General features: G+C 39.2%; 2 protein-coding genes across 4 annotated transcripts; one reads left to right on the top strand and one right to left on the bottom strand.

Annotated features, from left to right (window-relative positions):
- Positions 1 to 1,711: 1,711 nt before the first annotated feature.
- Positions 1,712 to 18,639, bottom strand: HSDL1 (hydroxysteroid dehydrogenase like 1). 2 transcript variants are annotated; one of them, XM_015279148.4, is made up of 5 exons: positions 17,885 to 18,639; positions 6,223 to 6,455; positions 5,134 to 5,579; positions 3,344 to 3,571; positions 1,712 to 2,543 (listed from the first exon to the last, which is right to left on the bottom strand). In XM_015279148.4, exons 1-5 carry the CDS (start codon positions 17,920 to 17,922, stop codon positions 2,442 to 2,444), a joined length of 1,047 nt encoding a protein of 348 aa, XP_015134634.1. In that variant the 5' UTR covers positions 17,923 to 18,639; the 3' UTR covers positions 1,712 to 2,441. The 2 variants fall into 2 exon arrangements, with proteins under 2 accessions (XP_015134634.1, NP_001005837.2); NM_001005837.2 differs by lacking the exon at positions 17,885 to 18,639 and adding an exon at positions 7,811 to 7,859.
- DNAAF1 (dynein axonemal assembly factor 1) lies at positions 7,890 to 22,783 on the top strand. Of its 2 annotated transcripts, none has more exons than NM_001389554.1 (13): positions 7,890 to 8,086; positions 8,386 to 8,522; positions 8,853 to 8,993; positions 9,473 to 9,608; positions 11,618 to 11,709; positions 12,528 to 12,749; positions 13,429 to 13,595; positions 13,867 to 13,988; positions 14,525 to 14,739; positions 16,500 to 16,609; positions 19,061 to 19,129; positions 20,772 to 21,129; positions 21,453 to 22,783. In NM_001389554.1, the coding sequence occupies exons 2-13, from the start codon at positions 8,387 to 8,389 to the stop codon at positions 21,548 to 21,550; spliced, it is 1,866 nt and encodes a 621-aa protein (NP_001376483.1). In that variant the 5' UTR covers positions 7,890 to 8,086; position 8,386; the 3' UTR covers positions 21,551 to 22,783. The 2 variants fall into 2 exon arrangements, with proteins under 2 accessions (NP_001376483.1, XP_040562981.1); XM_040707047.2 differs by having other exon boundaries at positions 7,909 to 8,086; positions 8,859 to 8,993; positions 21,453 to 21,854.
- The last annotated feature ends 615 nt before the right edge of the window (positions 22,784 to 23,398 follow it).

Raw genomic sequence — 23,398 nt, 5'->3', positions numbered from 1 at the left:
TCCCAGCCCGTGCCCGGTTCCCTCCTTCCCCCAAAAGCCGGAGCACTGGGCTGCAAGAATGCACTACAAATAAGTGATAAAGAATCACAGATCCATTAAGATTGGAAAAGACCTCTCACATCCCCAGGTCCAACCCCATCCCACCACATCCCTCAGTGCCACATCCCTACGGCTCTGGGACACACCTAGGAATGGGGACTCTACCCCTCTCTGGGCAGCTGTGCCACTGCCTGGCTGCTCTTGTGGAGAAGGAATTGCTCCTAATATCCAACCCGACCCTCCCCTGGTGCAACTCGAGACCACCACCTCTCACCCTATTGCTGTTACATGGGAGCAGAGGCCGACCCCCCCTCCTCACAACCTCCTGTCAGGGGCTGTAGAGCCATGAGCTCTCCCCTGAGCTCCTCTTCTCCACACTGACCCACCCCACTCCCCCAGCCGCTCCCCCAGCGCTGTGCTCAGACCCCTCACAGCTCTGCTCCCTTCCCTGGACACACTCCAGGGCCTCCATGTCTTTCCTGCATCAAGGGTCCCAGCGCTCAGCACAGCACTGAGGCGCATCCCCACCAGTGTGGTACAGACAGAAACGAGCAGAAATGAGTTCATCCCACATTCCACTCAAGGATCAGATCTGAGTCTCAATAGAGCAGAGTTGATTTGTCTTTCCAGGCTGGCTTGCAGGTTTGCCTGCAGCGCAATGAGTCCAGCATGCAGGCAGTGCTGCTGGAGTTCAGGAGTAGAAGTGGGCTGCCTGTTCCATGCTATCTGCCTGAAGAATGACCAGAGCTGCTCCAAAAGCAATGCCATCTAATTTAAGATATTGTCCCATAACATCAGAAGCAGATGTTGATAGTATGGCAGTAGAGGTTGAATCTTCCCACCAATATCCCATTTCATGATGTTACCATGTGACAGATGGCAGCAGAAGGGCAGTCTGACAGAACGCTGCCTGACATGGATGTTTGCTGAAATGTTTACAGCAACCAAACAGTGGATATAGCACAGTGAGGGGTGGGCGGTACATTAATTAGTGGCCACATCCCCTAGTGCAGGTTGTTAAAAGTGCAGCATATAAGCTCTTGTTCATTGACTGAAAAAATGCAGAGCTAATGACAGCACCTATGTTGAAAAAAGTTTTTTGGTTTTCATTTTGTTTTATAGCTGAAAATTTGCTCTGTCAAACAGACTTATTGTGTTCTATGTATCTGTTGTAGCTTCCATTAAAAAATATAGAAGGCATTACTTTCAGAACAACCCAAACAACTTTTGCCATGGGGACAATGCCAGGCAGACCTTGGGAAATTTGCCCAGCTGTTTCATTTCTTCACAGCCAGGCTGTGAAGGTAGCCAAAAACTGTTTTCTGAAAAATTTATTAAGAGGAAATAAATCTGTTTAAAGGGGCAACAGCCTGACAGGAGCTTTGTCCTAAAACCATAGTGCTGTGTATAAAATACTGCACAGTTACTTTCATCATTTTGCTATTTCAGTGTAACGTTATAGAAGCAGTATTAATGATGATATTAAATACAGAAAGAATGTTCTGAATCTTAAGATACAACTTGTTCCAGGCAGCAAATATGTTCAAAGAAAGGACAGTTGTGAAATTTATAGTCTACAAGAAATACAAGCAGTGTGATATCAGATGACATCTAGTAAATATATATACAGATATTTTTAATATAAATAAAAACAGCCGTACACCATCAAGACTTCAGTAACTTTTTTTTTTAATTGTCATATGAAACTAACATTTGTTCTTAGAACACTATTTATTTGTTATCTTTCTTCAGCTAATGTATTTTTACAATCTGTTTCAATTCTTCAGCCATGCTTCAGATTGCTGAAGGAATATTTGAAGCGTGGTCAAGAGCATTCACACTTAGAAAGAAGAAAGCATTATCTTCAAATTCCTTTGCAGTTCTGTAAGACCTTTTCTGTCATTTAAACAACCTCCAAATTAGTATGACTTTATCAAAATTAAGATGTATAGTAAGTACCCCATTCAAAAACAACATTTGCACTTAAAACATACAAGTACCTGCCATGAAAAGACCAGTGGGCCCATTATCACCAGAGCTGGAAAATTCTCAAATTCTGTGAACATTACAAATCAAGATTACTTAGCACCATACAAAAGACAGTCATTTACTGACAGAATTAAAGTTATATCTGCTCCTGTATAGAGACCTTAGAGACAAAGTGAACTGAGATTAACCTACGCAAGATCAACTCTTTGTCCTGGAGGAATGCAGAGAAGAAGCTACTTAGCACAAAGATGCGGGATCCAGACTTCAAATGTCTAGGTTATTGTTACGAGTAACACTAGTTACACTGTTAAGCAAGTTATGGATAAATTACAGTAAATCCAGGATTCACTTGACCATTTTGTAGCACTCTGATCAGATTCCAGTACTCCTTTATACTGGACATCTGGATATTCCTATTTCGCTTTGTGTGTTAAAGCTTCCTTGCGTATAATTCTGCAGAAGTACTGTGCAAACCATGCCCAGATCCATTCAGGTAGACGTTCACCCAGTGTGAACTGTGGAGAAGCACAGGGTGACAAGGGAAGAGAGAAAGAAGAAAGGAAGAAGCAGATTAAGATATATTCCATTAAATAAACAGTTTCTCAAACTACCACTAAAGTACAGTACCTGTGAACACAAGCAACTAAAACTTCTAAATGGTTGAATGTAAAGTTATTTAGCCATTTTGGAAGGAGTGTGTTCACACACTTGTGTGTGTGGAGTATGCACAATGGTTAGGTTCTGCAAATAAATAATGAAGCACTGTTCAACAGCAATACTACCTACTTTCTTTAGTTCACAGATCTTGCCCGAATCCTTCCTGTTTCTTGTCTTTACTTTGGAGTAATTCACACTTCAATGCCTTCTGGCTCAATCAACTAGGTAATATCATAAGGTGATGTCAGAACCCACCATATTCCCCAGAATTCAAAGTCATACAGAGAACCTGCATCCATGTAGCTTTGGTTAAGAATGTGCATTTTCCTGCATTATTCCATCTTCCTTGCCTACTTCAACGTAGAAATACATCCCATAAATTAAAATTGAGCAAGAAGCTAGTTTTGTTTGTAGTGGATCCAATTTCTACTTGTATTCTAATTCTAAAAACAATAATGGCTGAGTGTGTGTTCTTTTAAATGGAATGAGTGAAATAACACTGCACAATGCCTTTAGGTCCTACGGTATATGCTGTACTTTTCCAGAACACTGGCATAGTTTCATTCAGGCTCCTAAGGAATGAAACAGCTTTTTTTTTTTTTTTTTTTTTTTTTTTTTTTCCCTGACAAACATTAAGTAGTTTGATGAATTCCTTTACCTCTATTGAATGCTTCCAGTAACCAGGAGTCCTTTTGGATAACCCAAGGGTCGAAATAGCATGACTTGCGTACTCTTCAGCAGAAGGAAAAAAGAAAGATCTCTTTGATGTAACCCTACTGCATGATACCATTTTTGTAGCAATTACAAATGGGGTTAAACTCTGAACAAAAATTCCTTTTGAAGCATATTCATAATACAATGCTCTACTGAAATAGTCCAAGTAGGCCTAGAAAAACAAAAGCAGAAAAAGATACTCAGTTTCTTTGTTTTGTTTTTACAATGAAGTCCCAGTGCAGAGTTTTACTAAAACTACAGAAAAGCTGTAGCACACTTGAAACATGAAAAAGCACTAGCCTGATATCTGGGAATCAGAATGAGAAATTAACTTGGCTCAGTCTCATCAGGAGAACAACACTGATGCCATGCTGAAGCTAGAGCTGTGCTGCATGGCCATTTCTCAGAGAGAACAATTTAGACTGCTCGTGAGTGAAGCGGTTTCTGCTCCCAGATGGCCTTCCAAAAGCACTGTTCCCAACCCACTGTTGGAAAAACATCACCAAAAACAAAAGCAAGCAAATCAATCACTAGGAACACCCTAGGCCATTGATGCACAAGGAACCTTAGGAAGCTAGAGAAGCTTGTACCCTTCTTAGTGCTTAAGTAACTGTTCATAGACCATGCTTTAGACTGCTGATCTCAGATCTAGATTAATGATGCTAGCTAAAGTAAGAAATTTTAGCAGTCTTCTGATTTTTGTTCTTGTCCTTTCCACTCACTGATCTAGCTCAGGTCTATATACAGTTAGCATAACCAAGGCACGGATGCTCTGCAACAGAGAGATAGGAATCTTAAGCCAGTTTCCATGCCAAAGAAAATTTGCAAGAAGTCATACATAGCAAATACTTCCTTCTGCCTGGAGTAAAACTATCTACATTCCTCTCAAGAGCTATCTTGGAATGAGGCTGTTTGAGGATTGGGTTCCAGCAGAGGGCAGCAACCATGTGCCCAAAGCAATAACCACTGTGCTCAGACAGCTGGATCTGGAAAAGATCCTTCCACTGCTTCACCTGCTTCTGTGGATTAAGTGGCAAATTATTCTGCCAAAGTCTGCATCCTCATGCACATCCAACATCACCTCACTGTCCCATCCTATTCACTACTGGCTGGCTTTCCCGAGGAAGAATAACTGTCTGGAAGTTCTTTTTCATTTCTCCCCAGATATTGTACAGGCAACACTGTAAGAAGCTGCCTGCTCCACCTAGCTACTTGGTATTAGCTGAAGCACTGCGGTGTGGGTTTTTTTGTCTGTTTGTTTTGCCATAGCTCTAGTTGCAGCAGTGGCTTGTGCATGAGTATAATCCCTCTTGCTACCAAATAATCAGTCTGCAAGTACATACATACACTGAGATATCTCTGCATAGTTCAGTTACAGAAGAGCGAAGAAATTCTTCACCCTTTCAGTGGGTCATAGAATTGCCACTACTGGTTCGTACATCATTCCTCCAAGGTAGATAACATATGCCCTAGAAGTATGATTATGCTGAAGTTCACACATAATCCACATAGCAGACTTAAGTTCAAAGCCCGTTACTGGTAAGGGAAAGTTTGCAGCATAATACATGATATGCAAAAAAAAAAAAAAAAAAAAAAAAAAAAAAAAAAATCCGAGAAAACTTTCTCAAGAGTTCTGATATCCTTTTCTAAATGTGCTTTAAAAAAAAGAAACCCACAGCCTATAGTGCTTTTACTCTTCAGTGCATACCATTAAAACATCACAGCCCAACTTACTTTAGAAGCTCCATAGATTGTTAGCATTGGTGTTGGCTGACAACAGGAAGCAGATGAGACATTCACAATTGCACCTTTCCTCTTCTCTACCATGCCCGGCAACACAATATGCACCATCATGTTAGCAGAAGCAATATTTACGTTGATCATGTCCCACAGCATATCCTCTGACAGGTTAGTAAAATAATCTGGGTAGGTATAAAACAGTCCTACATTATTCACCAAAATCCCAATTTCTCTATCTTTCAGGCCCTCCTTAATGGCTTGGTAAGCCTCACGCCCCTTACTGAAGTCAGCTACTATGAAATCTGTTTCCACTTTATAGGTTTCAGATATGCTTCTAGATACAGCCTCCAGCTTCTCTTTGCTTCGGCTGATTAAGATGATATTGACACCACGCTTGGCCAGTTCTTCAGCATATGCCTTCCCAATACCATCTGTGCTACCTGTAATTAACAGACAAGAAAGTATCAGGATGAAAGTCAGAACCAGTCCAGTCTTCTATTACAACAGTGCTTTTAATTGTAGCTTTATTCCCTTCTCTGAAGATGACTTGACACTGATTATGCTCGTGTCAAAACCACAACACCAAAGATAATCATGTCAGCATTAACCTTCTACAATCCCACATCAAGACAGGTTTCATACTGTCTATGACAACAGCACAGAGCTTAATAAAAGGGGAGGATGTCAGGCGTGGGACTTAAACCTTTTGAAAAATTGAGCAAGGGAGCATGTGAAACTCTCATAGCAAAAACAGTACATTGGTTGCACCTCTGTCAACCAGGCCTGCCTGTCAGCTCCATGGTTGTTTACAGATCCTCATGTGTCCTTATATGTGCTTGGGATATATCCTGCAATTTCCAAGAAAAGTTGGTCTGGGATTCTTTCCCAGTCAACATACAAAGTTTACCTGTCTTCTGTGGAACTGAATTTACTAAGGTGTTGAACAAGCATTACTACTCAGGCAAATTAACTTGTTTTCACTTTGCAGCTGTGGCCTGACTTAATACAGGCCCTAGCTTCTGACATAGAGCTCATCTAGCAAATCATACTAACATAAACAAATATACTACTTCAGTCTCTTACCAGTGACAACTGCCCATCTTCCATACCGCTTGACAATATCAATCTCACCAACCAGCTTTGGAAGAGCATGAAGTCTGATCATGCTGTAAGTGTTGAACACAAGAGTCAGGCATTTTCTGACTGTGTACCAAGCTCCAACTATAGCCAGGGCCTCAATGTAAACACTGCAGGAACGACTGATCTCTCTGTACAGCAGGTTGAAGCGATCCACTGCAGCCATGGTTATCAGAAGTCTTAAAGGAAAAAGACACAGGCAATTATAATCTCCTCTTCAACCTTTTCAAACCTCTGACATGCAGCAATTCCAACTGTGCTACACCAGGGAGTGGCAACTGGAAAATAGCTTTCACAGCATTCCTATCAATGATGATGCAACGCTAAAAATAATAGAAGTGGGGCAACTTCAAGAAAGCAGTACTTTCTAGAAGAAAAACAAAACAAAACAACAAAAAACACGATCCCTTGTTAATTAGAAAAAAAAACACATTAAATCCTCTAGACGTGAAAATATGGCAAAGCTTCCATGAAGAAAATGAGCAACAAATATCAAAATACAGATATAAAGTAAGATCAATTTGTTTCTATCAAGTGCATCATCAGCAAGTTTGCTGATGACACCAAAGTGGTACAGCTGACACCATAGAAGGAAGCAATGCCATACAGAGAGCAAGGGCAGGCACAGAAAGAGGGCACACAAGAACCTGATTAAGTTCAACAAGGCCAATTGCAAGCGCAATGCCAGGTATGTCTACAGACTGGGAGAAGAACTCATTGAGAACAGCCCTGCTGAGAAGGACACGGGGATCCTGGTACATGAAAGACAGGACACAAGCCAGCAGTGCGTGCTTGCAATCTGGAAAGCCAATGGCATCCTGGGCTGCAAAAACAGAGGGGTGACAGCAGGGCGAGGAGGGGATTGTCCCCTTTTACTCTGCCCTCATGAGGCCCCATCTGGACTACTATGCCCATGCCTGGGAACCCCAGTGCAGGAGGGATATGGAGCAGGTGGAGCAGGTCCAGATGAGGTCATGAAGATGATCAGAAGGCTGGAGCATCTCTCCTGTGAAGATAAGCTGGGGGAACCAGGCTTGTTCAGCCTGGAGAGGAGAAAGCTTTGGTGAGACCTCGCTGCAGCATTCTAGAACTCGAGGGGAGCTTATAAGCATATAACTTTCTATATGGACAGATAGTGGTAGGACAATGGAGAATGGCTTTAAAACTAAAAACCAGGACACTTAGGTTGGATGTGAGGAGGAAATTCTTCACTTAGAGAGCAGTGAGGCCCTGGCACTGCTGCCCAGTGAAACCGTGGGTGTCCCATTCCTGGAGGTGCCCAAGGCCACGTATGGGGCCCCGGGCAGCCTGAGCAGAGGCGTGGCACCCAGCTCATGGCAGGGGGCTGGAAGTGGATGATCTCCGACCTAAGCCATTCTATGATTGTAAGAAATCATGGAAATGTCATGTTTTTTAGTCCCAGTTCGTGACCCCAGCCTGCCGTTCGCCCCTTCTCCCCGCGCAGCGCAGCGCCGTGGCCTTGGCGGGCTGCCCCAGCCCTGACCCCCTCAGCGTGCCCCGGCGCCAGCCCTACCGCGCAGCAGCACAGCGATCCCGCGCCCCGGCGCAGCGCCTCCGTCACCAGAGCGACACCAGCCGCCGCGGGGCCTTATGGGCGCGCACGGCGTTGCCATGGAAGCGGCGGCCGTTGGGGCAGGAGCTACGAGTCTGTTTGGCTCCGCGTCCCTTCCCTCTCGGTGTACAGCTTCTGCTGCCCGGGAAGGACTGCGGCCGGGCCTAGACAGGCTGCTGGCCTCGGGCATCCGGCCCGTGTCCCTGCTACTGGCCCAAGCCGAGCTGCGGGGGGCAGGTAAAGGGAATGGAGGGTTCTGTGTGAGGGCTGTCCCAGGGTCTGCAGGCCGGCACTGAGGAGAACAGCGCCTCGCTCAGCTCTCCCGCAGCCTTCTCATGTGCTGCTCTGTGCTGAGCGGGGTCTGAGCCGCATCGGCAGGATGCTCCTCAGTGAGCAGCCCCATGCTCCATTATCTTCTCGTTCCAGTCTCCTTTGCCTCTGACATGTCCTGCTAAAGCTTTTGGACGTAGTGTCTGGCAGTAGGGCTGTAAGCCATGCAGCGACCTGACACGGCTTGTCTAAATGTCATATCTCAGAATGCAGTCACACAGCAGAGAATTGGACAGAGGCCACGAAGCAGCAGTCATTGCACCAGAGGTTTTGAGAGAGACTCTGAGCAACACTGGAAATGAAGCTGCCCATGCACGGAGTGAAGACTGTCCTGTCAGCAGGGGTGAGCTCTGCCAGCTGTCCTGCTGGGGGACACTGGGGTACAGTTAGTGAGCTGAGTCCACGCAACTGAGAAAAAAAAAGTCTGTTATTGAATTTATTCTTTCTCCCACTGAATTCACTGAACATCTTGCTGCAACTGAGCCCTTAACTTACCAGCCCTTCCCCCCATCCTCTCCCACCATTCCTTGTTTCTTGAATTTTCTTTTTCTGGAAGTATACTTTATGTATTGAAGTCATACATCCAGCCTTACCTCTAATTGTTTTAATTACAGTCATATTTAAATGATCTGTTACAATCATCTTGTTTGCACTTTCTCTTTCTTTTGCTAAGTGTCAGGACCAGAAGCAAAACTAGAAGGTTCTGAACAAGTATCTGAAGAGAAAACTATTGAAAATGCAATTGGCCAGAGGCAGTGTAAAGACAATTTGAATGACTATAGCACTGGAGACACCCTCCAAAAAGTGCAAAAAGGTAAACTAGTGGATGTGCAAAACAAGCAGTTTTTGTGTTGACTCATACACCATTATCTTTACATGTTAAAGTAGTCTTAGTGTGTAAAATAGTCTTTAGCAGTCTTGTTAAATTCTAATTGTTGCTAATTACACGTAATATACAATAGATGTCCAAGATCATAAAACATTGGTGCCAGTACTGTATCTCCCTGTACATTATAATAACACTTAAGAGTTAAGTGTTCTGCCTGACTTATATGTAAACAAATGCAATATTTCAGCAGTTTATTTTGCTACTAGTTGTTTTTGTATTTTGTCTCCTATAGAAGGTTAAGCTTATTTTAATTAAAAAGATCTGCAAAAATCTTGGTTAGAACACAACTTTTCTTGAAATTCATATTCAAGTGCCTTTCAGTATTTCTCTGAACTAATTGGAAATATGACACAATATTCCTCCACCCATATTGAACTGCAACTTGTTTTTTTTTTACAACAAAGATGTTAAAACTGAACAGAAAGCTATCAACTGTACATCCAGAGCAGATCAACAGAATGAACAAAAATTGGTTGGTGATCACAAGTTAGTAACCAGCTCATTCACTCAAAAGACAGAAGAAAAAGGGGGCTGTGTAAGGTAAAATATTGTTTATTGATGGTTTTTATTTAAACCTTGGCATCACTGAAATGAGTAGGAGTTTCACATATTCGCTCTCTACATGTTAACCTTAACTCTGGAAAATGATTTTGAAGATGAACTTGAGACTAATCAGTAACTCAGGAATTGTTGATATTCCCAGCATCTGTACTTCTTTTTTATTTAGCAAACTACCTTTTAAATGTATGATGTAGTCTATTTGATGGATTTGGACAAATTTGTGCAAACTTTTATGGGAGCAGGTTTGACCAATTTCTCAGAAAGAATTCAAAGGATGCACTGTATTAATTCATCTCAATGTAAATATTACAGTTGTCATGACAATTTTTGGCAGAGGTACATGAAGAGACAGAGGCCCTCCAAGTTACCAGGAACTAGGTTGAATAGGTAACTTCGTTATCCCAGGCTAATCAGGCCATCACACATCAAAATTAAATTCTTATGAAGAATGATGTCAGAGTGCAACAACTGCACATGATAATTAGTATTCTTAAGGAACACATTTTATGCTTCTGTAAATTGCCTAAGGATGTTGATGATTTGATTAAATGCTACTCTAAACAGCTCAATGAAAATCAGCGTAATACACTGCATTTACATTGTGTATTGTAACATACCTGGGCTCACAATGCAAGAAAACAGAGATTTTGCTCAACATTTATAAATCCTTCATTCCTTCAGAGATTTATTTCAGACTACAATAATATCTGGTATTGCCCCAAGAACTAGTCAGTTGACTGCATTAGAATTTTGTTCTTCAGCAATATTGAAGTTTACAGCATGGTAAGTGACTATATCTAACAGAAAAATCTCTGAAAGTTCATCGTGAAAGGTACACCTTCACTGCCTTTACTATTTGTTTGTTGTGTTGCGTTGTTTGTTTGTTTGTTTTGAAAATACCTTCTTGCCAAGGAAGTCTTAACGTTAAAAGTTTTAGTCCTACAAATACTTAAGACCACAAATGCAAAGTTCAGTCTGTTAATACGGGATTTGAAAGTGGAAAATAATTTTGGATCATACAGTATCATGCTATTGCAATATTTCCTTAAGTGGAGGATATCTACTACAAGTTTTATTTTGGATGGAATTTTGTTTTAAAAGAATCTGATCTTCCTAGACAGGAAGAAATCTGTATTTTCAGCTTTAGAATGTTTTTACTAGATATTTTCTTGATGCGTTCCCAATTTTATTCCCTACGCTTTTACAAAATTGTGTTTAGCTGTGTACACTGGTCTCCAAAAACAGTATACAGTTATTCTTTGTAAAGTCTGTGCTACGGGACTACCACCTCCATGAAATTGTCAGTGCAGTGCTCTCTAGAACAGGATCTCCAATAACCGCAAATTTATCCCTGTCCCTGCACATCTGTAGCACTTGGCTTCCCTTGGTATCCTTTTCTGGGATCTTACTTGCATAAATCCTCTCAGGAGTGGAACTGAGTGTTAAGTAATTACCATTTAACTGATGCTACTCATTTTCTGCTCTGGCATTCCTAGCCAATTACAGTGGTGGGCTAAAACTTTCTTGACTGTCAGTCTTTCATCAAAATGTTAGGTTGATGACTATTGATTTTGTAGTCTGAAATGGTGACTCAAGGTCCTAGATATTGCTTATTGGCTATGCCAGCAAAGATCCTGCACCAAAGCAGGAAAAAAAATGGAGGAAAGAACGGAAGAAGAAATAACCAGAGTCTAACAGAAAACGATGCTGCTGTTTTTAAAGATGAACTCTATAATACCCTACCTACTTTCTCTTTTTATAGCAGAAGTAGGAAGGGCCTGGTAACACACTTCAGACAGGTAGGAACGAAAGCAAATCTAAAAAAATCTAGAGCTTTTTCACTCTGAGTATAGTCTTGTAAGCTGTAGCTATTTCTCTTGCATAAAAGAGCTATTAATTATTTTGCATTGAAATCTGTTTTATAAAAGATAGCAGAATGTGCGCTGAAGTACTTTTTTTTTTGCTTCTGCTTCCTATTATTCTTTTAGAATGACAAAAAAGATTCTGCAAGACATTTGTAAGCAGCACAAATTATACCTGACCCCATCCTTAAATGATACGCTTTACTTGCATTATAAAGGTAAGCTGTGTACAAGATTGTATAAATGTATCACTCTAAATAGTATACTGGCAGGGAATCTAGTTTATGGCTCACTGAAGTAAGGTAGGTATTTAAACATTATTTTAAATGAGAAGCATAATTTAATTTGAAATAATAATGTAATTGTGAAACAAAATGAGCAAATATAAAGGTAGAAAAGTGAACTCATTATAGGCCTGATTCATTCTGTAGACTCATTCAAAAGATTGATAGGAATCAGGGGACACTGTTTTTTAGAAAACAGTAGCCTCTGAGAAATGATGTCTTAAAATATTGACCTAATTTGCATTCAGAGGAAAGTGTATATATGTATTATTTTTAAATGTGTTTGTGTAACAAAGTTGTTTACCACATTTTGGGACTTCTGTACTGACAAAACAACAGTAAACATATGCTGTATGTTCTCAAATACTACTGAAAGAAAAATGTTGCTAGAACAGATCATCCTTTTCTGATCTCTGAGCAGTTTTTTGTATGCTTATTCAGGATGGTGTAAGAACTGTTTTAAATAAACACAACATGCTAAACCTACCTTCAACATTTGACTTTATGTTTACTTTTTTTCTCAGTATTTGAGAATCTAAAGGGCTCCACAAGATATAGACCAGAATAGGTACCTTATAGGTACATTTTCTCCCTTAATGGGCCAATCGAATTTGTAGAAGTCTTACCATCAATTTTAATGCAGGTATTCTCACAGGCTGTTTCAGCAGCACTGACTTGATGAAATTTATGCTTTGAATGACTTAATTTTAGCCAATATGAATTCAGTTTGAAACATTTTTTTTTTTCTGCAGGATTTGACCGCCTGGAGAATCTTGAAGAGTATACTGGATTGAGGTGTTTATGGCTGGAATGCAATGGCTTAACAAAAATTGAGAATTTGGAGGCTCTGACAGAGTTGCGCTGTCTCTACTTGCAGCTCAATTTAATTAACAGAATCGAAAACCTGGAATCCTTACAAAAGCTGGATTCTCTCAATCTAAATAACAACTATGTCAAGACCATTGAGAATCTCTGTAAGGACTGTTGGTGAAAGATGTTTTGAGTTACAAGAGTTACACAGTCATAAGATTTGACAGTAGTTTGATTTTTAAATTATTTATATTAAGGTGTTGTACAATATCCAATACCAAAGTCCACAAGGCTACTATCAAAGAATCAAACTTATGTATTTTAGTTAAATAGTTCTGCAGTTTAAATATATGAGGAAACAGAAAACAATTACTACTTAAATACAAAGACCCAGAACAGTTTAGTATTTCCTCACTTCTTAATACCATCTCAGTACTTCTCTGTTTTGCAGACAGGCTGTCAATCTGTATTTTACCATTTACTTTACAGTTACAATGTGCTTTGGCAGTTGCAGATGCGATACCAAATCTTTTACATCTGTTAAAGAACTTATTTTCTTTTATGTACATTAATAGTAATCTAAAACAGAAGTTTTTGTGTAACTGACTAGCTTGAAACATGAATTAACAACAACCAACCAGTGTTAAATAACTGTTTTTCTTGAGGTGAAGAAAGCACCTTTGGAGGTGTAGCCAAAAAATGTGTATAAGGAGAACAACAAACTCGGAAAAAAGCTACCCAAGTTTCAGTGTAGTGATGCTGAAAATTCTACTTGCTCCAGAAAATCTTCTGAGAAGCAGTGACTCTTACCTTTCCTTTCATTGTGTTCTTTCTGTCTGACAGCTTGTCTAAAAGTACTGAACACTTTGCAGATTGCTCACAATAAGTTAGAAACAGTGGAAGACATACAACACCTGCAAGAATGCCCAAGTATTTCTGTTCTCGATCTTTCCCACAACAACTTAAGTGATCCAAATATTGTAACTATTCTGGAGACAATGCCTAATTTGGTAAGCCAAATACAGCTGGAGGTATGGATTAAGTATATGAGTGAATCCTATGACGTTGTTTTGTCAGGTAGTCCAGCATGTAATGGGTCTTGATCTAAAATAATAGTTACTAAACATTATTAGCCCTTTTATAGATTACTTACAGCGTTTTATTCACCATTTGTTTTTGAAAGGTTAGAGACAGTGCATATCTAAGTTGTACGGTTTTTGTTTGTTAGATTGTTAGTTTGTTCGCAGCTCAACTTTAAAAATTATTTTCCTGTTTCTCTAGCATGTGCTGAATTTAATGGGAAATCAAGTGATTAAGAAAATCACTAATTATAGGAAAACACTTACTGTTCGACTAAAACAGTTAACGTATCTGGATGACAGACCAGTATTCCCAAAGGATAGGTAAGAAACAGAGGCATCTTCTTCACACAGCAGTAAGGCTCAAATAATCTTATGTCTATTTTTTTATAAATATTTTCATGGATGGAAAGGAAGACTGGTTTAATTAACTGAGGGCAGATAACTTTCATTACAGTAGATACAATAGAATTATACTAGAGAGGTCTACATACCTTAAAATAAAAAGATAATTAATTATTGAACAGAGTTGTTCTACAGAATGCCTGCAGACTGCAGAATCAAATTCCAATTTCAACAGAAACTGAGAAGGTGTCTGGGAAAGCAGAGCCATGATCACCACTCCTGATGGATCTCTGCTGCTGTAATCACTCATGCTTAGATAATATTATTTCTTTTGTTGCAGTTCAACGTGCAAGAAAAGATGCAGGTGAAGCCCTGCTTCATAAGGGATTGCCGTTGCTATCTTCCTTTTCTCTTTTGAAGATACTTTGTGCTGTTACAAACTATTTTACATTTCTCTTCTGTCAGAGTGATGAGCTTTTTGGCTGTATTACAGTGAGCTCTTTTCTTTTCTGTAGAGCCTGTGCAGAAGCCTGGGCTGTTGGAGGGCTTGAAGCTGAGAAGGCAGAAAGGGAAAAATGGGAAACTAGAGAGAGAAAAAAAATCCAAGATAGCATTGATGCTTTAGCAGCAATCCGGCAAAAAGCAGAGGAAAAGAAAACACAGAAGTATATAGAAGAAAGAGATGCAGGTGCAAAACATGGAAACGAAGGTGCAGCAGACACCCTAGAAGGTTTGTGGTTAATATTTTAGATGTTTGTCACAGCTTTTCCAGCTGTTGTGCTCTACACTAGAGAAAGCAGGTGCTAGTCAGGGCAATAGTAGTTGCAGAAAGTATTCCCGAGTGGAGGCAGGTAGCACCCCAAAATCTGTATTTCCCCAAGATGCAGAATGGAGCCAGATTGAAGCATCTAGGGGCTCCAGCACAACCCCACATTAACCACAAGTCCACTTCCAGGTACCCCTGTGCTGCTGCTTTAATTAACAGTAAGTGCTTAAACCTAGAGCCTATCTGCTGCAGTAGTGATGCAGGGAATTTGAGAAAGGTCTTTAATTAGTTACTTACTGGCCTTTTCTGTGCCACTAATTTTCCCGTCACATTATTCAAGATAGAATAAGTTAGTGACCACTGATAATCTGCAGCCTAACATTTTCAAGGACATCATGCATGTTTCGGGATAAACAAGACTGAAGCCAAGTGATAAGGGAGTACTACACTGTAGAGAAGTATTTGTGTCTTACATTTTGGCATTTTACAGGTTCTGAAGTCAGACACAGCTGACTAACAAGTAAAAGCTTTGCAATAAGCTGGTAGATTGCATAAAGTCGATGATAACTTCAGTAGTTGATACTGATGTGATGATAATCAAAATGCGCAAGCATATATTTTAAATGTAGTGAGTCCTCTCAAATTTAAATACAAATATAGCACAATTATTTACTGTATTGCATTCTCTAGATGAGATCTTGCTGGAGAACTGTAGTTGCAGGGGAACTGAGACGGGAAAACCCACAACAGTCATACAATGCTAGGAAGACTGCTGACTTGTGAATAGCTGCTCAAGCAAGCCAGGAGCTTTTGATGTATATTGTGGGCTATGCTATTAAGACCATATGCAGTTTGGATATTTATAATAAGTAACAACAGTTTAATTCCGCGGTTCTAGTGAACTCATTTCTTCTATAAGAACATCTGCAAATTCAGGTAACAATGATGGAAATTACAGTACATCAGAGATATCAAATTTATCAGAACATCAAGAAACTCAGGGGAAGACAGAGAAATTTGGAAATGAGCATTTTGATGCTTTTTAAGAGGAGATAACACTGACTTCCCATCTGGAAGGATTCCTGTAAGAATTCAAGAGTGTGCACGTCAAACAAATTCTTACAAATGTTCAGACTTCAACAGGAAGATAGACGGTAATGTACACAGTGAAGAATCAAACCAGACTGGAGAAGTACAGATGATAAGACAAACAGACTCAGTGTAGCTCCCTTTTGCTATGATTCCAAACAGCTGATTCATAGCTAAGAACATTCTATCAGATTTCCATAGCAATGAGCTGCAAAGCAAGTAATTCTGGATAAAATATTATTTATTATGACAAAGAAAACTATTCTGAGTGCCCAGTCTGCAGCTTCTGATAAATGAAAGTGGAATTCTACTTCTTATATGTGCTAGATTTAATGACAGCATAGGAGAGCTTACAGGCTTCCCTTGCTCCCACAGACTGTATGGTGTTTGTTCCAGCAAAAGCTGGGCGTCATTCAGGGGCAGCTCTGTGCCCCTAAGCCACACAGAATACTTTTTTTTACATGAATATATGGAATGCATTGTTGAAAAGTACAAATATTTATGAGGTGTAAAGGAGACCAACGTTATGACAAAGCACTGGATTCAGCTGTTTGCTTTCTACCGTGCTCACTGTTGCAACATACAAAGTCTTTTATTCAGTTAGTTCTCTGCAACTAGCTATTTTTATTTCTTAGATCCTCCAGGAGAGAAGACAGCTTCTGAAAGGGCTGTGGTTCCTGAACTGGCTGAGTATGCTGAAATCAAACAGATCAAACATGAGACACCAGAGAAGCTTCGACTTCATGTATGTATTAGATTGAGGTACTAGAGTCAGGTTTTGGTTTGGTTATTGTCTACTCCAAAGTTAATTCCTGTAACATACTGGCTAAATAAAGTATATGGCCAGATTTCCAAGAAAGGTACACTATTAGGAAAAGTAGGAGAAAAAAAAATAAAGTGGAAAGAATTTACCTCTGTTACCAAAGTCTGTTTTGTCCTTTGGCTATTAGATAGCACAAAGTTGACCTTCTAGGTCTGTGATTTCTCTGTGGAGAGAGTTAGCAAGGGCTTTCATGTGAAAAATAGAAATCACAATAGAAAGAATCCAGGGAGTAAATGTGTTCTTCTAAAGAAAACTCCAATGAAGTATTCATTTGAAAAGAGAAAGAAAAAATCATACGAAAAACATAAGGAACACACAGCTTCCCAGTTATTGTCAATGTTAGCTGGCAATATTAGATATTATAATTAGTTCTCAAAATCTTACAAGCATATTTCCAACAAAAGCAGCATGTGCATGTTTCAGGTAGGTAATGAGGGATTAGAATTTCTAATGCATTCTTCTGTTTTCTAAGATTTCTATCTGATGATGCAAACATTTAAACATTTCATCACATTTAGCCATGAAAACATGAGTGTGACCACTGAGAAATACAGTTTGAGTGCAAAGGAGTATTATTCAATATATTCTAGTTACAACCCTACTGCTAAACTGACATTGACAGATTATGACATATAACTGCAAACTGTTGAGATTATGATCTTCCAGAGTACTTAATATCTCTTGTGCAACAACTGAACTAAATTCTTACTGAAATGCTTTAGAAAAGTCAGTTACATCTCTTCTGTGCTCTTAATGTCCCAGGGAAAGAAAAAAAAAAAAAAAAAAAACATCCTATTACTGTAAGGCTCAACTCATTGTTTCATTAAGGGCTTATTGCTGCATCTTCCCATTCAGGTGTTTTTGATAAGAGACTTAACAAGGATATTGGAGAGAACTGGCAGCAATTCCAAGTATATACAATACCATTTTCATAAGCAGAACCCGCAGGGCTGAAATACAAGCTCTTTTCTTGATGCTGAGTGGCACCATTGTGTAACAGTATAAAAGAAATGCTTCAGCATGCCTACATGGAGTTTCTTTCATCACATAAGAAGTAGGAATATTATAATTCTACAGAAGGGGGAAAAAAACCAACAAATCTCATACTAATAGACATTTCAGTGATCTATGCTATGCTGTTGTACAACCGATATTTAATAATGTCAGGAGCTTCTGGCAGCAGCCTCCAATACTTACGCTATTGCAGATTTTCCAGAGACATTTAGTACTGACATAGCAGGGGATGGCTGTGAAGATGCTGTAAATTAGAATTTCTGAAGAAGCACTGTAGTCTTCATTCGTATACTGGAGTCTGTAGACAGTCTCAGTAGTAATACAAGTGAGAAGAATGGGGGAGGATTTATAGTGCAGTGGATCTGACGTCCCTCTGTCAAGCATAAACAAGCCAAACGTGCACAAACTGGTTTTCATGCATAATCTTTGGCAGTGTTGGAACTAACAGCTATTTCCCTTCTGACACCAAACTCAATGACAGTCGCCTCCAAATCTTAATGCATACATTTTTCATTACTTTATTCTAAAACAATGTGAATTCAGGACATGCTACACTAGCCACAACCATGTCAGGAAACAGAACTTTTATTTATTTTATTTCTGTAAAAAATTTCTTCTAAAACATCTTACTAAAGGAGGTGTTTTTACCAGCATTAGCCTGCATTGGGAAATTGCTAAAAAGGTATTACATTGTACCTGACATTTTGTACTTAACCCTCTATTTTTGCTTTCATTGTCAGCAACTGGCATGTGATTTAGAAAATGTTTTCTAATGGAAACCTGAAAGAACTGATCCTGTCCGAGGGAAATAATTCTCAGCAAGTTTGCAGTTCCACTTCCTTAGTTAGATGGCAGTCACATTAAAACATTGTCTCATTAGTTGTACTTAAGTTAACAGAATTTATTGAGAAACTGTTTCAAAAAGTCAGAAGATCTTGTTTTGGCTGTTACCAGAAAGATGAATTACAGTTAGGATTAAGTCTTGATAGATAAGAGAGAGCCAAGAGACGTAAACCACATTTCCTTTTAAAATCTTGTTAGTGTCTTCTTGTCTATCCATTTTTCTTTTCTTTTTTTTTCCCTTTTTTTTTCATAGTCAGAGAATAGTAGAAAAGAGCATTTCACGTGACATTAAATTTATTGCTTTCCCATTTACTATTTCTTAAAAAGATGAATTGTCTGTTTCCCATATGTTTAACAGAGAAAACTGTCATCCTGGAGAGCTTGACAGTCCAGTTTTTCTAGTTGCAGCCTCTTGTCTGGAACAACATTGCATTAAAAATATTCCCAGGGAGATAAAGATGTCATGTTTTATTCATTTGAGCTAACTTTTCCCACTGACTTTGTGATTGTCTTCAGGAACTACCTGATTTAGAAGACATAGATGTAAAGGAATTTCCTCCAGAAGAAGAAATCTTTATTCAAAAGGTAATGTCCTTAATAATACCACTGATGAAGTTTGCCTCACTAATGTTTTGTGAAAGGAAGGTAATCTAAGTTGTGAAATGGTGTTTTGCGAGATGCAATCAGTTGTGCATTTATAAACTAAAATGGATGTTTAGGCAGATCTTCCTTATCCTCTTGTAAATTTTCTTTAAATTTGATTTTTTTAAAACTTTTGCATTGTAAAAATTGGAGGATGAAAAACTAAAATCAAGTAATGTGACAGTTAAATAAGATTAGTTTCTTAATGCTATAGTTTTTTAATGAAGATAAGATATACTTTACTAGTACTAATAAGGTGCAGAGGACTGAATAGGTTGTCCAGATAGCGTACTGCTGAATAAAAGCAAACCTTTCAACTTAAAATACAGAGATCAAAACTCTTTTGCTTCACTTTAGAGAGACACAGTGCAGTGCCAGCTCCTTTGGTCCATGCTCTCATTAGCATTGTGCCATGCTCAGACTAGTCTGTTAGGCAAGACTATAGACAGAAACAGAAGAGGAAGAAGAAAAATTAAACAACAAAGATTAAAAGCACAGCTTTGATTCTTGTGCTGGTGGTGGCTTATACCTGGAAATAGCCTGATAGAGAATGCAGTTCTGCAATAGCTTGGAGGGACTTGTAAAATTTTGTGTGAGGCATGGGTTTCATTTGCTCTTCTGGTTACAAGCTGTACCAATGTTGCAAAATATCTTGGCCAACAAAGCCTCCAGTTAAATAGAAGATAAGAGAAAGAATAGAGCAGGGAACAAAGAAGATTAATAAAGCATGTGTTGGCAACTCTCATACTCCCCAGGGTGTTTGGTTCTTAGATGCAGCTGGTTAAAGATGTTAGATCTCTCTGTTTGGGCAGTGTCTGGGAAGTCCTAGCAAAGTTCAGTATATTGTGTAAGTAAGTCACGCAAGCATTGCTCACAGTGGGGAAATGTAGACCTCTTGATCTTGGTGCTGCTGCTTTACTGCCCAAACCCTCCACTTCAGAATAAATTCTTTAGCAGAAATCCAGCCTTAAATTCCCATAGCCTTTTAATTAAGGTCATTTCCTGAGCACCTGTCAAAGTGAAATTCTGTTGTGATTAAGATAAAAAAAATAGATCTAAGCCCATGAATCCTCTTGGTCTTGTCAGTGACTAACTCTTGAAGTTTGTGCTTTTGGGTTTTTGTTTTTGTTCAGTCTGATATAAAAAGAAATTTGTGTTCAGGTTGACTCAATACCAACCAGCATGGTGTAAATCAAAGGGCCACACTACTCTGATCTGGCCTACTCAATTAGGATCTTGTGTTTTTTAATATAATGCTCATATTCACTTTGGTACAATGAATTGGAAAAGAAAAGAGTTCTAGAGGCTGAATTGCTATTGCTATTGCTGAATTGCTGCAGTATGATCTTTTCTTTTATGAATGATTAGTAGTTTATGGTCAGCTCATGGCTAATGTCTGATATAGTTAACCCAAGATCAGTTTGCAAAAAAGCAGAACTATGGCTATGAAGCAGATCTTCTGTGCATTTTGGCAGAAAAACACATCAAGACTAGCAATAAATGTATGGATCCAAGAGATATTTACCTATTTTTGTTGTTACGTTTAACATAATAATATTTTCAATTATATTTTCTACCTTTGCAGCAAGAATATCACCCAAAGATTGAAATAATTTCTGAAACGATAAATGATGGTGATTCTGTATTAGAGGAAAGCAATAAAACCACATTTGAGGACTCAGTAGGAGAAGCTGCAACATCCATTTTTTCAAATGCACGTAAGATCCACAAAGAACAAGAAAAGGAGTGCTTTATACCCCTTGTTAAAGAATTCTTTACCGAGCCTTCTTATTCAGGAAAAGACAAACCAGCTAAGTCCTGTAAAGTTCTGATACAGGAGATTATCACCCAACCTACTGATAAACTGTTGTCATCAGTCTGCAATCAGCCAGATGAACCCAGCCCATGGGAAGAGGAAAGGAAGATCACCATTGCTTGCTCTGGTAAGATTACAGCAGTGCAATTAATCACAGAGAAAAATGGGTGGCACATACACACTAATGTTAAGGATGTGTTTAGCTCTTGTAAAAAAAAAAACAAAAAAACACACAAATTTAAGTCCACAATGTTACTTAATAATCACCTCTTCTTTTGATTTACATAGGAATCCTAATCAATTAAAAACTAAAATGTTCTCTTTTTTTTTACATGGGAATCATTGCTGAGTTTAATCTAAATGTTTTTTAAAAACTGTGCTCTACACTTCTATTTCCAGAATTAGAGATCACCAGTGAGTTTCACCTGCCTTTAACTTGCCTTTTAATAGGGAACAGTAGTGATGGAGAAGTACAGTTGCTGACTGAAGGTGAAGAGTGTTGTCATGAACCCTATGACGACAAGGACAGTGAGAGGGAATTAGACTGATGGCATTCAATAGGACAGACCATATCTGGAGCGTCATGCCTGGCTGACTGCGTACAATTGTTCTCAAGATGCAAAGTTCAGCAATGGAACTTCTTGTTAAAACAGACCTAACACTTATTATAAAAACCCACTGCCTTAAACATGAGTGTTTCAATCAGTCAGAACTGATGTGGCTCCAACACGTGACCATCAGGGCAGGTAGGGAGTGCCTCATGTTCCCCCTTCCAAAGGTGCTCGTCTCTTTGGGGCAGCTTTCCAGCTGCACTACCAGTAAAAGCAAGGGCACTTGTGTTTTAAGGTTAAATTCCACTCTGTCATGTCCTTTACTTTTCATTGCATCCTTCTAGAAATGTTTCTTATGTAACTTATGGCTTTGTTACTTACTTAGTTTCAATCCATATTGTGACACATTTCTGTCATTTGAACTAAATGAAGATTCTACTTGTAACCTATCATCTCACCAATACATGTCACGCTGGGTAGACTTTAATGACAAACCAAGATTTTAAGGATCAAATATTCATAGATATTGTGATAGTTTACTCAAAAACAAATGCAGAAATAACGTCCAAGCATGGAAAATATGATTTTACCCTTTAAGGCAATCTGTGGTGAAACATCTACTGACGACTGCCATTTTAATGTTTTTTTCTCTTGACAAAAAATGAAACAAAAATAGCCAGGCAGTCAGTGGTAGATAAATTGAGTATTAAAAGCAGACCAAAGGAATTCTTTGTTCAGCAGCTTCTCTTTTACTCTACAGTAGTAGTTTTGTGCCAAAGTGCAGTGGAAGAGCAACAGCTCCTGAAGAGCTCTATTTCCTCACAACCTCCCTCCTTTTATTTTTTTTACTCTCCTTCTGAAGTAGAGAACAAAATTCAAGGAAGTGAGGATCACTGGAGGGTGGTGTTTCCTCTGTGACACCACAATAACAACAGTAATAATAATAATAAATAATAATTTGAAGAAATGGCCAACTCTGGGCCAATTCTGCTGCTGTGGCATTCATTACTTTCATTTTCCTAGCATGAAAGTGGTTACTGAACACTTCTAAGTGTCAGGATAACGGAGGTGGCCTCATCTTCATGAGCTGACATTGTCTTTGTGATAGAATCAACAACGGCAACGTGAGGAGTTAAGGTAAATTTGTTGAGCCAAGTTTAGCTGAATGTCTTTTTTCATATTTCTCTAAATCTGTGATAATTTGTAGCAAATAAAATGACACAGACCTTGTAGGTGTGCACATTTCAAGGAAAGATTACCATGCTTTTGTTGAAAAGCTGTATTTGCAATTAGCGATTAGGATTTAGGTCCCACAAAGCACAACCATGGCCAAAGCCTGAAGGAAGATGATGGCACAGTTAACTTCAGCCATTTTCCAGTTGTCACCACTGAAGGCATACTGTGAAAATCCTCGGCCTTCAGGAAGGGCGAGGCGTGAGCAAGTGCCTGCAGAGAGCAGGCCTGCCTTACGGCAGCCTCACAGGAGTCTTCTCCTTACAAAGCTGAGCATTAGTTTTAACACAGATGATCACAGTCCATCAGTGAGTCGGCCAGTGCATCATCTCACAAGTGAATCTGTTAAATTTCAGAAAGTTATTGTTACTTACCAGTCCCCTCAGATGGGAAGGGGGAGATGAGTAAGGGGTGAGGGGGAAATTGTGAGAAAATGCCAGCATGAGACTAAATGAGAAAAAGGAAACATATTTAATTATTGTCTTCTGTAAAACTTTACAAATGTACAGCATAGTGAAAAAAAAAAAAAGCCACCAAACACACGCAGTCTCAGCACATCATCTTCAAGTAAACTTCAAGTAAACAATGTAAAAAGCCAAGGAACGCCAGCCT

Source organism: Gallus gallus, chromosome 11 (assembly GCF_016699485.2).
Source record: "Gallus gallus isolate bGalGal1 chromosome 11, bGalGal1.mat.broiler.GRCg7b, whole genome shotgun sequence".
NCBI lineage: Eukaryota > Metazoa > Chordata > Aves > Galliformes > Phasianidae > Gallus > Gallus gallus.
This window is presented reverse-complemented; position numbering and strand designations above follow the sequence as displayed.